The 12,476-nt window shown below is 40.1% G+C and overlaps 1 protein-coding gene across 1 annotated transcript in view; it reads left to right on the top strand.

Moving 5' to 3' along the window:
- Positions 1-12,476, top strand: part of ANO4 (anoctamin 4) — a 259,235-nt gene that overhangs the window by 9,766 nt on the left and 236,993 nt on the right. The window contains exon 2 of the mRNA XM_019514994.1: positions 11,785-11,904. Within this exon, the coding sequence (XP_019370539.1) occupies positions 11,785-11,904 (120 nt within the window). The remainder of the gene's footprint in view (positions 1-11,784; positions 11,905-12,476) is intronic.

Here is a 12,476-nt window from a genome sequence, read left to right as displayed (position 1 = left end):
GACTGGGGGGGAAGAGGGGGGTGGGCAGCAGCCGATTGCCAAGCCAGTGGTGAAACCAGTGAAACTGGAAGTGCACTTCTGCCAGCACTTCCAGTTTTGCGGCTGGAACTTTCAGAGGGTGCACCCCATATGCATCATCCATGTCTGGGCCTGAAAAAACCTAAGAAAAATAACTCAAAAAGTGAAAACATTTCATTCTGACATTGCTCAAATGTTTTGATTGTCATTTCAAAATTACTTTTAAAGAATAGCTATATTTAATTGTGAAAAGTTAATTCCCCAGAAAAAATGACATTTTCTGGGCTGTACATTTCAGCATGTAACCTTCTTTCCTCCCCCTCTAGCCAGCCACAGGCAAAACAATGCACATAATGCTATCTTAGCTGTTTTAAGAAAGCTGAAAATAAGTATTTATTGAAATAGTAAACAATTCTCAATTTATTTAAAGAGTCCAAAGGAATCAGCTCTCTAGAGATATCTCCTTGATTATATAAGTTGTGTTCTTTATCTGACTTTAGCCTACTTCAGATTTTTTTTATTTAACATCTCTGCCACGGGGGAAGGAAAAAAAAAGCCCTTCCCATAACATAAAAAGGCTGAGATTCTTCTGTGTGATCTTTTTCATTTTATGTCACTCAGAGAGGACACAGTAGAGATTATTAGTTAGTTACTCTTTGTGATGACAGGTACATAAAGGTGCAGACAGAAGTGCAGCTCCCCGTTGTACCTGAGAATGCTTTACAGGAAGTGTTCTGAGTTGCAACAATCCCCCGGATCAAACAGAAGTGCACTGTTGGTTCCAGCAGGGAGGGGAATCCAGCTGCTGGCTGCAAGCCTGCACCATTTCTCCTACCAGCATCCCAATCCTCCCTGTGAGGCTGCAAAATTTTCAGAATGGGAGAAGGGAAAGGGAGAAGGAGGAGCTTGTTCTAGGGATTCCCCAGCCAGTACTGGAGGGTGAAGTGGGCATACTGGAGCTCCCCACCTTGGCAGCAGGGGGGCTCCAATACACCCATCTCATCCTCCAGTGGAGGATGAAAAATCCCCAGACTCAACTCCCTCTACTCCCTTTCCTCCCTCCCATTCTGAAAACAGCAACAGGCTGGCAGGCAGGCAGACAGAAATTATAGAAGGTGCTTTGTTTTGAAACATCTTCAACTGACCATGCAATAAGGTTTCAGATTTTCACCTGATCTGCCATTTTTAAGCTATCTGCAGCCAGGTGCTTGAGTTTAGTCAGAGCTATAGTCTGCTTTCTGTGGCCAGATCAAATGAAAATTGTCACTTCTGTCTCGCAACCAGGACATTGTTTGCCAGCCTTGAGTTGCACCACTGCAATCTAAAAATGTAGTAGTAATTGGTGAAAGTCTACTATATCAAATTCTTTCAAGAGTCATATAAACATAACATCAACTTGCTGTATCCACCCAATTTCCAGCTTTGTGGTAATATATTGCATAATGTAGTTATGATAGAATGCCTTGGCTTCAATCTGAGATCTAAGAGACTTTTCTTCAAAGCGCTATCTATCCTTATTATTTATAAACTATACAAATATGTAGGAGGTGCTTTATAGATATGTAGGGAAAAGAATTTCCTTTTTTGAGTGGGGAAAAATAAAGCTCGCAAGTTACAGAAAAATCTTGAACAGCGCAATCACCTATCCAGGGAAACTCAGCTTGTCACAAAAGGTACTTGAAGTCCAAACCAAGCTCTCAGGTGCTCCAGTGCTACTCCACAGAAGTCAGGGCAAAGTTGGTGATAGTCGAATTTGGCCAATACCACCTATTTGTCTTAAACATAGAATCATAGAGAAGTAGGACTAGAAGGGACTGCCATGGGTCATCTAGTCCAACCCCCTGTCTGAGGCAGAATCATCCCTGCCCAAACCTTCTTATACAAATCCATAATCAACCCTCTTACTAAAACTATAGCCAATCCTGACACAACGCAAGACATGACACCATAACCCAGGGGTCAGCAACCCCCGGCACGTGTGCCAAGCATGGCACCCAAAGCCATTTTGCTTGGCATACCACCGCCAGCCCGGGTTCTAAGCGGCTGCTGCCAGCCACGGAGCCCAGGCTGCTCCCAGCAGGTGGCTGGAAGGCTGTAAGCCCTGTTGCAAGTAGACTGGGCTCCATGGGCTGGCTGCAGCTGGGAGGCTGCAAACAGCTGCTCCGGGCTCCAGCATGTCAGCACTCCAGCACCTTTCAAGGTAGACATGTTTTTTTTGGCACTCCAGTCAAAAAACGTTGCCTACCCCTGCCCTAACCTATCACAGGTAAAGCAAATAAACAAGTTCCCTACACCCTCCTTCCCTCCCCCATCACAGAAAAAAAAACAACACAAGGCTGGCGGACACCAAAATATACTAAGATGGTAATTTGACTACCTTGAAGGAAAGCTAACAAGCATTTCTGCTGTTTTGTAAAGATGCTTAGTTGGTCTTGGAAGCTAGATGTTAAAAGCCAAGACAATTTCTGTGGTACTATCTTGTTCCAAAGAGAAGCCAAACATCCAGGTACCATGAATGGGCAGTCAACTGAGGCAGGCTATCACTTTTCTTTCTGGCAACTATGCTTCTATCATTTCCTTTCCCAGCATATTTATATTCTTCATGTAGAGAGAACAGCCTGAATAGGAACAGGGTGTGGGGCCAATATCATTATTTTCAACATAAACCTTCTGGATAGTGCATTTATTTAGATGATAAATGTAATCTGAGGTTTTGACTTGAGTGGGATTTACACTGGAAGTTTCTGGCACTTTAAAGGATGTTCTGCAGCCAGGAGCTGTCAGAAAACTGGAATCTGACAATGAGCAGGCTCCACATAAAATGTCCTCTGTTCAGCTGTTTGGGAACTATCCATTTGTAAAATGTACCATATTTACTTGAATATAAGATGACCCCCAATAATTAGATTCTATATATGGAAAATTTATAAATGTGTTATCATTATCCAGGTATAGAAACTAATTATTGGAGGTTTGCCTTGAATTTATCCTCCTACACTGCTACCCCCCTTGCTCCCTCTCCCCACTCTCCTTACTGTCAAAACCTGCTCTTCCTGAGTACATGGAAGTGAGGAACAAATTTTACATATAGTCAAATAACCAATACCCATAGACTTAGTTTAGGCAGGATTGGTGCATTTTACCTTTTTTCGAATCTGCTAAAAGTTTTGCCACAGGGGCATAAACACTATTGTAAGCAGCACTTCAGTACCTACTTGTATATACTACAATTTTTTTTGTAAATATGTACATAGTTATATGTACACCTATGCTCCGAGTATTTGTATATAGTACAAATTAAGCATGATATTAGTCCAAAGCCAAAACCAGAAAGCTCATGATTTACTACATAGTTCATTGGGCTGGGCCCCAGCAGAGTCAACAGCATTTCAAGCCATGGTGACCCCACAGCTCAGCAGTGCTCAGTATGTGTGTGTACTCCAGATACTCCCCTACAAAGGATCCATGTGCTAAGTAGCCTCCCACTCATGACTGGAACCTGGTGTTCTTGTCCTCAGTCCTGGGATCTCCAAAAATGTATATGCAGATAAAACACAGGACAACCTGGTCTGGTTTCACCTCCTGGAGGACAGGGCTACACTAATCATATGCAACAGGCTGGGAGGTAGTAGACAGAGGAATTCTGGGTGTACTATTTGGGGCCCCATTTTGTGTTTTTCCCAGTGATTTAAGGCTGGTGAAGAAACAGGAATCATTGGGGATAGAAAAGAAAGGTGCAGCTCAACTGTGGGAGTGAAGAGGAAGTTGAAATGTATGACTTAAAAAAGAGTCAGCATTGAGGGGGACTGCCTGCAATGGGCGCTACTGTATCGTTTATTCAAGTGGGCTGCACTAATCTATCCTTGTGGCAGGTTCCCATCAGTATGTTTACCCCAAATGGGTTATATATTTTATAGTCATGCTCAGTATTGGTTATATATAATCAACTTCCTAGTTGGTTGCTATTTCTGAGTATATGCTGCTCTTGGCAGCAATTTAATGCTAGGCAATGTACTTAAGGAAGTTTTTTTGTATGCAGGGCTTTTTTCCCTATGCTAATTGGGGGGAAATATCTCAACTTGTATTTGACTAACTATGGTAGTTTATTGTCAAAGGCATCCAAAATGAAACTTTCTAATATTTCCTAGTCTATTTTTTTAGAAGTATACATGCTCAGAAAAATTCCAACATTTCAACTTTTCATCCTATTTCAGGATGATGACAAACACTGAGACAACGTAATATATAGTTCTGGCCGGCTCTCTCCTATGCCTCCAGATGATCCTTTCTACTTCTTAATTTTGACTCATCTGTGAGAGAGAAACCATTCTTCCTCAACGAATTACCTCCCAAAATCTCCACAAAGTGACCCTCTGAATTTTGTTTCCACTTTGTCATTTGTCTTCACTTGTGTGTGACTTTTTTCTGCACGAGGCCATAGTTCAGGCCTGTATTCACCAAGAGAAGTTGTTATCTCACAATCAACTTAAGGCTGAGCTGTACGAAACAAGATGAGACCTATAGACTTAAATTTTGGACCATATTAGTTTCAGTCCAACAAATTGCAGCTCAATCTTTTAAAGGGTCCACCTCTTATATGCCCTTTTCCTATAACTCTGTTTCATTTTTCTCTTCCCTTTTATATTTAATTGATTATTACAGCACTAGCTATGTTGTAAAGCACCCCCTCATGCAAAAATGGTTATGCTAGAATTTTAACAAAAAGGGTTAAACTAGTTTTCTGTTATTTGAGTTGATACATAATAAGAATGTGTTGGCTTCTAGTTCTCTCGCGGGGTGGGGAGTGTATAGACAGGCACAGAATACTGCAATCTTGTTTTTTTCACAACTATCTAGACAACTAAACATGAATTTTGATAACAAAAACCATTGAAAAGTTTGCAGGTGTAGCTTTATTTTTCAGAACATCAGCAAAAGCACCTGTGTTTATAAGGAACTTCAGCAAGTAGCAGCATTTTCTTCCACTCAGCTTCACCCAGACATACTGGACTGCATTAGCTGTCATTCAGATTAGCAACATGCTAAACTAGTTGTCATTGCCTTGCTAGCACAGAAGGAGCCTTTATAATCTATGTCATTTGCAAAAAGCTTCTGTTCTTGACACAATACGTGGGCCAATATGTTCCCCCTCCAAGTATTTAAGGTGAGTCATTAAATCCACTCCACACACACATTGGGAAAATGTGTTGTGATGTTCTTCATGTTTAATACCTTTCACAGAAAGGATGATGCCAACATTGATATCAATAGTTATTGGCTTAATGTCTGTACCACACTAGCTAACAAAACCCCTACATAACTGATAGCTTCAGATTCACAAGTATAGAAGGCATGTCTACACATGCTGATTTGAGGTGCTTTAGCCCAATGTAAAGCACATTGGGCATTTGTACACATGCTTGTGCCACAGCCCTGGCCACTTTCAGAAGTGGCTGATGCTGTGGTGCATGCATTTGTATAAATGGCAAAATGCGCATCACCAGTGAGAAAATGGTGGTGGTATGCTTTTGACCTAGAACAGATCAAAAGCGTTTTAGTTCAAAAGTGCACCACTTCCATTTCCTCAGTGCTGACATGCATTTTGCCATTTATACAAATGCATGTGATGCAGCACCAGGCGCATCGGATCACATGCAGATCAAACTCAATTAACAGAGACTGCTACAAGATGACGTGCCTCGAATTTAGGCATGAATAGCCTAAAATCACCATTTTAAGGTGCGTTAAGGGTGTGCACATGGGACTAACTTTAGTCCCATGACAGTCCATGCACATTTTGTCTATGTGCTTTAACATGTGCACATGTAGAAATGAGCCTAGATCACCTTAATGTGCATTAAGCTAATGCACATTAAATTTAGGTGTACCTAAATGCATGTATAGACACGCCAAGAGTGATTTAACAACTGTACTTATTGAAAAGCCAGTGAAGGTTTGCATGCACAGGAATAATTCATCCACTCCTAAAGTGAGGACGGCTCTGGTGGACACAGTTATTTTGTGTCATTAATACTGCACAACAAGTTATGGTTATATTCAGGTAGAGATGTGGAGAAAAATTTCTTCAGGTGAAACTACAAAGTATTTTACACTTGAGGTAAAATGTAAATACCCAAGATGGAATTACTATTACTCTTGATAAATGTTGTTCTTCTAAAGAGACAGATGCCTCTGTGAGAGAAATATCAACTGTGTAGCATACCAATCATTTGCTAATCATAATCCATTTCAAGGCTGGAGTTCAGCCATTACAAGACAGCTTGTTTGCTGCCAAAATAATAAACTCAAACCACTGATCTGAGAGAAGTCACTGGTCAGCTATGTCAGTGGCAGAACTCTTAGAAGCAGCAAGTCTCCTTTTCTTTTCTCTGTAGTGGCCTGATTTATTTGTACTAAGTTATTGCAATTTGTGGGAAAAAGAGGCTAGAGAAAACAAGAAAATTAATCTTCCTGTTCCAACTAATAAATGGAAGCCACATGTAAAAATGCAGATGTACTGCTTGTGAAAGTTTGGCTGGTCCAGTGAATTGAAATATTAGTTCAGTTTCCTGGCATGCTTTCAGAAATGGGAAGATTGGGAGATGCCAACACTTAAGTGATTATATATTTTTAAAAAAGAAACAAACAAATTTTGAGAAGCACAGACACATTTTTCTTTGTATGCAAGTCCCGCTACTTGCCATGATATAGTTACAAATATATACAAATCAGGAGGTACTCACATCTGAATCTGTATGAATGTTAAAATATACAAACTTCTGAAAATATGACTAAAAATGTATACTGTGCAAAAAAAGGTGTGGATGGAAGGGAAGTTTTAGAAGTGAGCAGTCTATGTGCTAAGTCCTATGTGGTAATTGGATAGGGTAGATACTCTCTGTAGTAAGGCCCTGATGTAGCAAAATGCTGAAGAGGGTTCTTAACTGCAAATAAATGGGTAAACTCATTCTCTTTAGTGGAACTACTGATGTGAAAGGTTAAGCATGTGATTAAGTGCTTTGTAAATGGTCCATTGTTTCGAAGTATTGATCGATTTCATCTTATTTTAAAGCTTGAAGGAGACATAAAATAACTTTTAGTTTATAACTAAATCTATATGTTGTTTTTTTATTTTGTTTGATTATTTATCTACCCTGGATTAATGGAGTACCTCCAAGGAAAAATAAAAGAAAATCCTGTACTGCTTTATGCTTAATAGAGTCAATCAATGACATACTGTATGCATCTACACATGCAAAAATGTGACTGAATATACTCTGGCTCAGTCTGAGCTGGAGTAAACTAATCCCAAACATCACCATCTACATGTACATTTATGTGTAGTAATATACTGCACTGCCAGATACCACTTGTAGCTGATGGGACTATCTGGCAACACAGTATCTATTGCATCCTAATTGCCGTGCACCTGTAGATTGTGATGCTTTACTGTGTAACAAATTAGCCTGCTGTGCAGTAAAGCGTTTTGTGTAGAGGTGCACACTGTAGCTGAATCAAAAGTGTGAAGATCAAGGTTTTTACTTAGTTAACAGATTTCAGTTCAACTAAAGCATCAAATTAAACTAAAGAAAAATCTCAGGTTTGTACTCTTAAAATGTTGTTTGTTAGTTAAAAATCTCATATATGCTCTACTTCTACTACAGTGATTCTCTAAGGACTTGCTTGCAATTTCTTTATTCTCATGAGAAGAGAAGAGCAAATTGTCTTTATGTGGCTGGTTGTTCCTTTACCACCTAGATATCCCTTCTTGCAGAAAACAAATTCAGCAGCCCTACCTATGAAAAGGACTGGATGGGGGAGAGTCAAGATTCAGCAATTTTCCATTCTTAGCAGCACAAAAGATATGGAAGAAGAAAGGCTGCCCATTGATTTTCATATTTTTTTAGTTTAATTAGATTTGGGAGGTTACAGTGTTGGCAGACTGAGATTTGTTCTTCAGTTCATGCTGGTGGTTAACCAAATATTAAATCATGGATGACTGACAAAGGATGATGTCTCCAATTTTGTCTGTATCACTGAAATCTGACTGGATGATACCACTGGGCTGTTTTTTTACACAGTTGAGCCATGTTTAAGAGACTTTGTGAGCCAAAAGAAGAGGAGTGAAGGTGTGCTGTTTGCATCTTGACTGAATAGCATAGAGCCTTCAATACCAAAAGTGAATCATATAGATCACAGGGTGGTCTTTTCTGACAGTGGGCCAAAATGTCTCACCTCAGGCTGAAGGCAGGCCAGTGCTAGGATCTAACTTATGCTATCACTGCTGCTTCTCTTTTCCACCCAGCTGAAGCATTGCATGGGAAAGCTCTGTCACATGGCTGCCCAACTGCAGCATGATAAAAGACCCATCAACAAAGCCCCACTTCCATGCACCACATCCAGTGGCTCCACAGGCTCTAGGTTGATAACCTGTGATATAGAGCACTGGAAATTTTGGCTTCACAGAAGGAATCAGGGAAATTCCTGTTTACTTCAGTGGAGTCAGGAATTCATTATGGATGCATGTTCTGGCATGGAACTCAAATGGGTCTACTTTCAGACTATGGCTAAACCACAAATCTACCATGCTGGTTAGCAGCACCATCAAATATACTGTGCTGTTCAGTATATAATGCCCTGTAGCGTAGCCACAACCATACTATTCTGATAGCAGGCTACTTGGCACTGTCATTCATCAGTGCTAATTAGCCTTCCCTGGCACTGTATAGATGAAGCTGGTCAGCTTCCTATCAGGGGTTAACATATGTGATACAGCATGGTGTATGTGGGCATGCCACTGCTAGAAACAGTAATGTGTGTGCAGATCAGACATAGCCTCAGTGCACTGATTGAGCTGTTGTGCTGAAAGTTCCTGCAGGAGCTCAGGAAATTCCTTATCATAGTCATGATGGAGATACTGAAGATCATAATGCTTTGGGACATTTAATGAGGATATCTTTTCCTGATCATGAGACTATGGCTAATAGTAGTTAGTACAGTCTTGCATCTAGTCATTGCAGTGGTGTTAGAGGCTTGTCAGTTGAAAATTTTGCTCATGTTAAGGTCTGACCAAATCCATCTGGTTTACAGATAACCTGTGACAACTGAAGCAGAAGGAAAATGGCTGGAGCCCCAATGATGGGGAAGTTTATTGTCCTGTACTGAAAAATCTGATTTGCATCCCCACTATTGGGAGGACAAGTGGTATTTTTATTGTTTAATTAGTTAAAGGTTGTGAAGTTGCTACCAAGCTCAACTATAGTCACGGTCTTTCTGGAATGAGGGCTGTAATATGGTAAGGGTGAGTGACTTTTGAGGACAGGGTATTTTGCATTTGTTGTGTGACTGGTTGATTCTAGCTGGGAAGTAAGTGGTAAGGCTAGACTGCTGGATTTGAGGATATTAAAAGAGAATATATTTTTCCTATTTGTCAGAAGTTGATAGTTTGGTATTTTACCTTTTTTTAAGTTGAAATTAATTGGCAATAAGAAACCACTGAAATAAGGGATGTCAAACTCATCCAGCACCATAGATCCAGAGCAAGGAGCAGTGTCATCTGGCCTGCAAAGTTGCTTATGAGGCTGAACATTTGTCAGTGCGGTGAGCAGTGGCTGCCATGGCTCAAGGAGCCATGACATTGAATGCTGCTGCTGCTCACCCTAATACCAAATTCCTACCCTCCACAAGCTAGATGACATAGTTCCATGGGCTGGAACTGGCCTTTGACACCCTTGACTTAAATAAATCACTGGTCACTGCTGATTTCTCCACCCCTGCCATACTGTCTCTTTCAGGGGCTGTATTACTTTCCACTGGCTCCCAGGTGATCAGAATTCTTTTGTGGGGCAGATCCTAGACCTCACCCACTCAGGCCTTTGGCAGGTTGCTATTATGTAAAGTACCAGCTGTCTCACTGTAGTAACTCTCTTCGCTCTTCATCAGTGTTTTTCAACCTCTTATCATTTGTGGACCTCAAAAAACTTTTGAATGGAGGTGCAGACCCCTTTGGAAATTTTGAGTGAAGGTGCAGAGCCTTTGAATTGTAAGTGTGGGTATTTACATACTTTTGATTGATCATAGTCATCTTTCATGGACCCCTTAGACATAGTTTGAGGACCCCTAGTGGTCTGCAGACAGCAGCTTGAAAACCACTGCTCTTCATCATTAAAAGTTGTTTCCTGCTGTAACAGTGACAGCCTACCTTAGAAGAATGAAGAAGAAAACTGCCTTTGATAATAATGGGGTCCTCACTCTGTAGCAAAAAAAATAAAGCTAGAGCAAATATGAGATAGTTTGAAAGTATAATATTTTTCTGTTAAAAAAAAAAAGACCAAGGCAGATATCTCTTCAATCTGAGACTTATATTTCAAAAAGGCAACAGAGCATATGGCACACTTTAAAATAGGACTGGATAATAGGGATAACATTTGTTGGAAGCTAAAATGCTAAAATAATAAAAGCCTGATCAAATTTCAAGCTTCATGGCAAAAGAAAATTGAAGAGGTTAGGAAAAAATATTTCCATTGTCGTCAGACAATTGACTTGCTGCAGGACACCAGAGAGGAGGAGGTATTCATCGCCTTCAGAAGCATGAGTGGCAGCTAATTATGGAGAATGGGTATTGGACAACATGGGCCAATTATCTGATTCAGTATGGTAACTCATGTGTTTCTAATTGCTGTGTTAAGGACTATTTCCTTGACCATTGTAATTTTATGTTCTACAATACTGCTTCATGTATTAATTACTCCAGTGTATCACTTTTCACAGATGCATTTATGATCAGTAACTTTTTGGTACTCCACTTTAAAATATGCTATGTCCAATAGTCACTTCTCAGTTGTTAGTGGTTCTTAGAATTGTCAACAGACAGAAGTTTAGAGACTGTATTCGGTATATCATCATACCTATGTACAGTATATCATCATGCCTCCAAAAAGGTTTTGCTCTGCTCTTGACATGCAGCTGTGCTTTTCTTTATGTTGAAAGGTCCAATTTACAAACTGCCTACCTAACATGTACATGCAAGAGAGGCATTTAAGTTTGCAAAATGGGTCAATCATGCACCTATATACATGTGCAAATAGATTTGAAAATGTAACCACTTGCCTATATCTTTGTCTATAAAGTGTTGCAGAAGAGTGTAATGCACCAGCACATTCCTAGACAACCATACAGTCACAGCAACAACATTTGGATCATGCAAACCTCTTTCGAACACGCTGCAATGCTGTAGCACTTCATACATAATGCAATTGCATCATGCTGGCATATATAGGAGGTCTTGTGGCATGATCTGATCAATGTCCTGTTTTGCTCTATACTTCCTGATGCCTTATTGCTGTCTTGAGACTTCATTTTGTTTCACATATTAGCGTGTTTCATTTTAATCAGCTATTGTGGTGGCATCACATTGTTTGTACTACTACTTCATTCTCACATACTGGAGTTGGTTTTGTGGTTGGTATGGTGAGAATAGCCTCATGGAATGATGATGGCATGTGTCTGTTTCAAGGAGTTCAGCCGTGGTGTCTGTCAGTGGTTGTGTGCTGCATAGCATTTGATGGCTTTTGCTCTCTTTTGTCTCAAATGCATTGAGGAAAGCCCTGTCTGTGCTGTGTTATGCCTGCCTTTTCTGGAGGAAAGTTGGTTTGGATGGGGAAAAAGATTAGGTAGCTTCATTCTTTGTAAAGCTTACTCCACTTCTCAAGTTCCCCCTTGCTGGATATTCTGCTGCACTCTTGCAATCTCCTTCAATTTGTTCAGTTTCTTCAGAAGGAAGAAAGGATTTGCAAGGTAACCGGTTGGAAACACAAATACCAATTGATCCAGATGCGCAGAAGAGAGATGCGGACTTTTCAGAAATTCTTAATGCAATACAAGAAAGTAAGTTATACTTGGATCTAAAATCAGATACATTGCAGAACAGCTCATTGAGATCAGTCAATATGATATGTAATAGTTGGATAAACTAAAGAACTAAATAGTAACTGCATGAATTTGAACCTAATGGTTCAGTGGGTAATTAAATTTCATCAGGAAAACATTAACAGAGGAGCCATAATAAGATCTGAATTATTATTTCCCTGAATGTTCTACTGTCATAGACATCTGAAACAAAATTTGCTGGAAATATTTAGGAGTTAAAAAAATTATCCATTCTTGACACTGCTGGCCGAAAAGGAAGAAATGTCAATACCCTGTGCCCTACCATAATCTGGGATCTGTGTCTGGGCTTGCATTTCAAGCGGTTCCAAAGTCTCAGAGACATTCATGCCCATTGATGGCTATTTATGTTAATTTAGATTGAATGATTAATGGCCATCTAGCTATAAAAAAATAAAATAAAATAAAATAGCCAACCAGTTCCAAAGTTAGTGTTAAAAAGGTATAACAACTCTGGCTTGGGGTAAGGTGAGGCTCCCCTGTCCTTAATGCTTCTAGGTAGGGAGAGAGAA

Source organism: Gavialis gangeticus, unplaced genomic scaffold, assembly GCF_001723915.1.
Source record: "Gavialis gangeticus isolate Ggan-Ray unplaced genomic scaffold, GavGan_comp1, whole genome shotgun sequence".
Classification (NCBI taxonomy): domain Eukaryota; kingdom Metazoa; phylum Chordata; order Crocodylia; family Gavialidae; genus Gavialis; species Gavialis gangeticus.
Note: the sequence above shows the minus strand (reverse complement) of the source record. Positions and strands in the feature narration are given on the sequence as shown.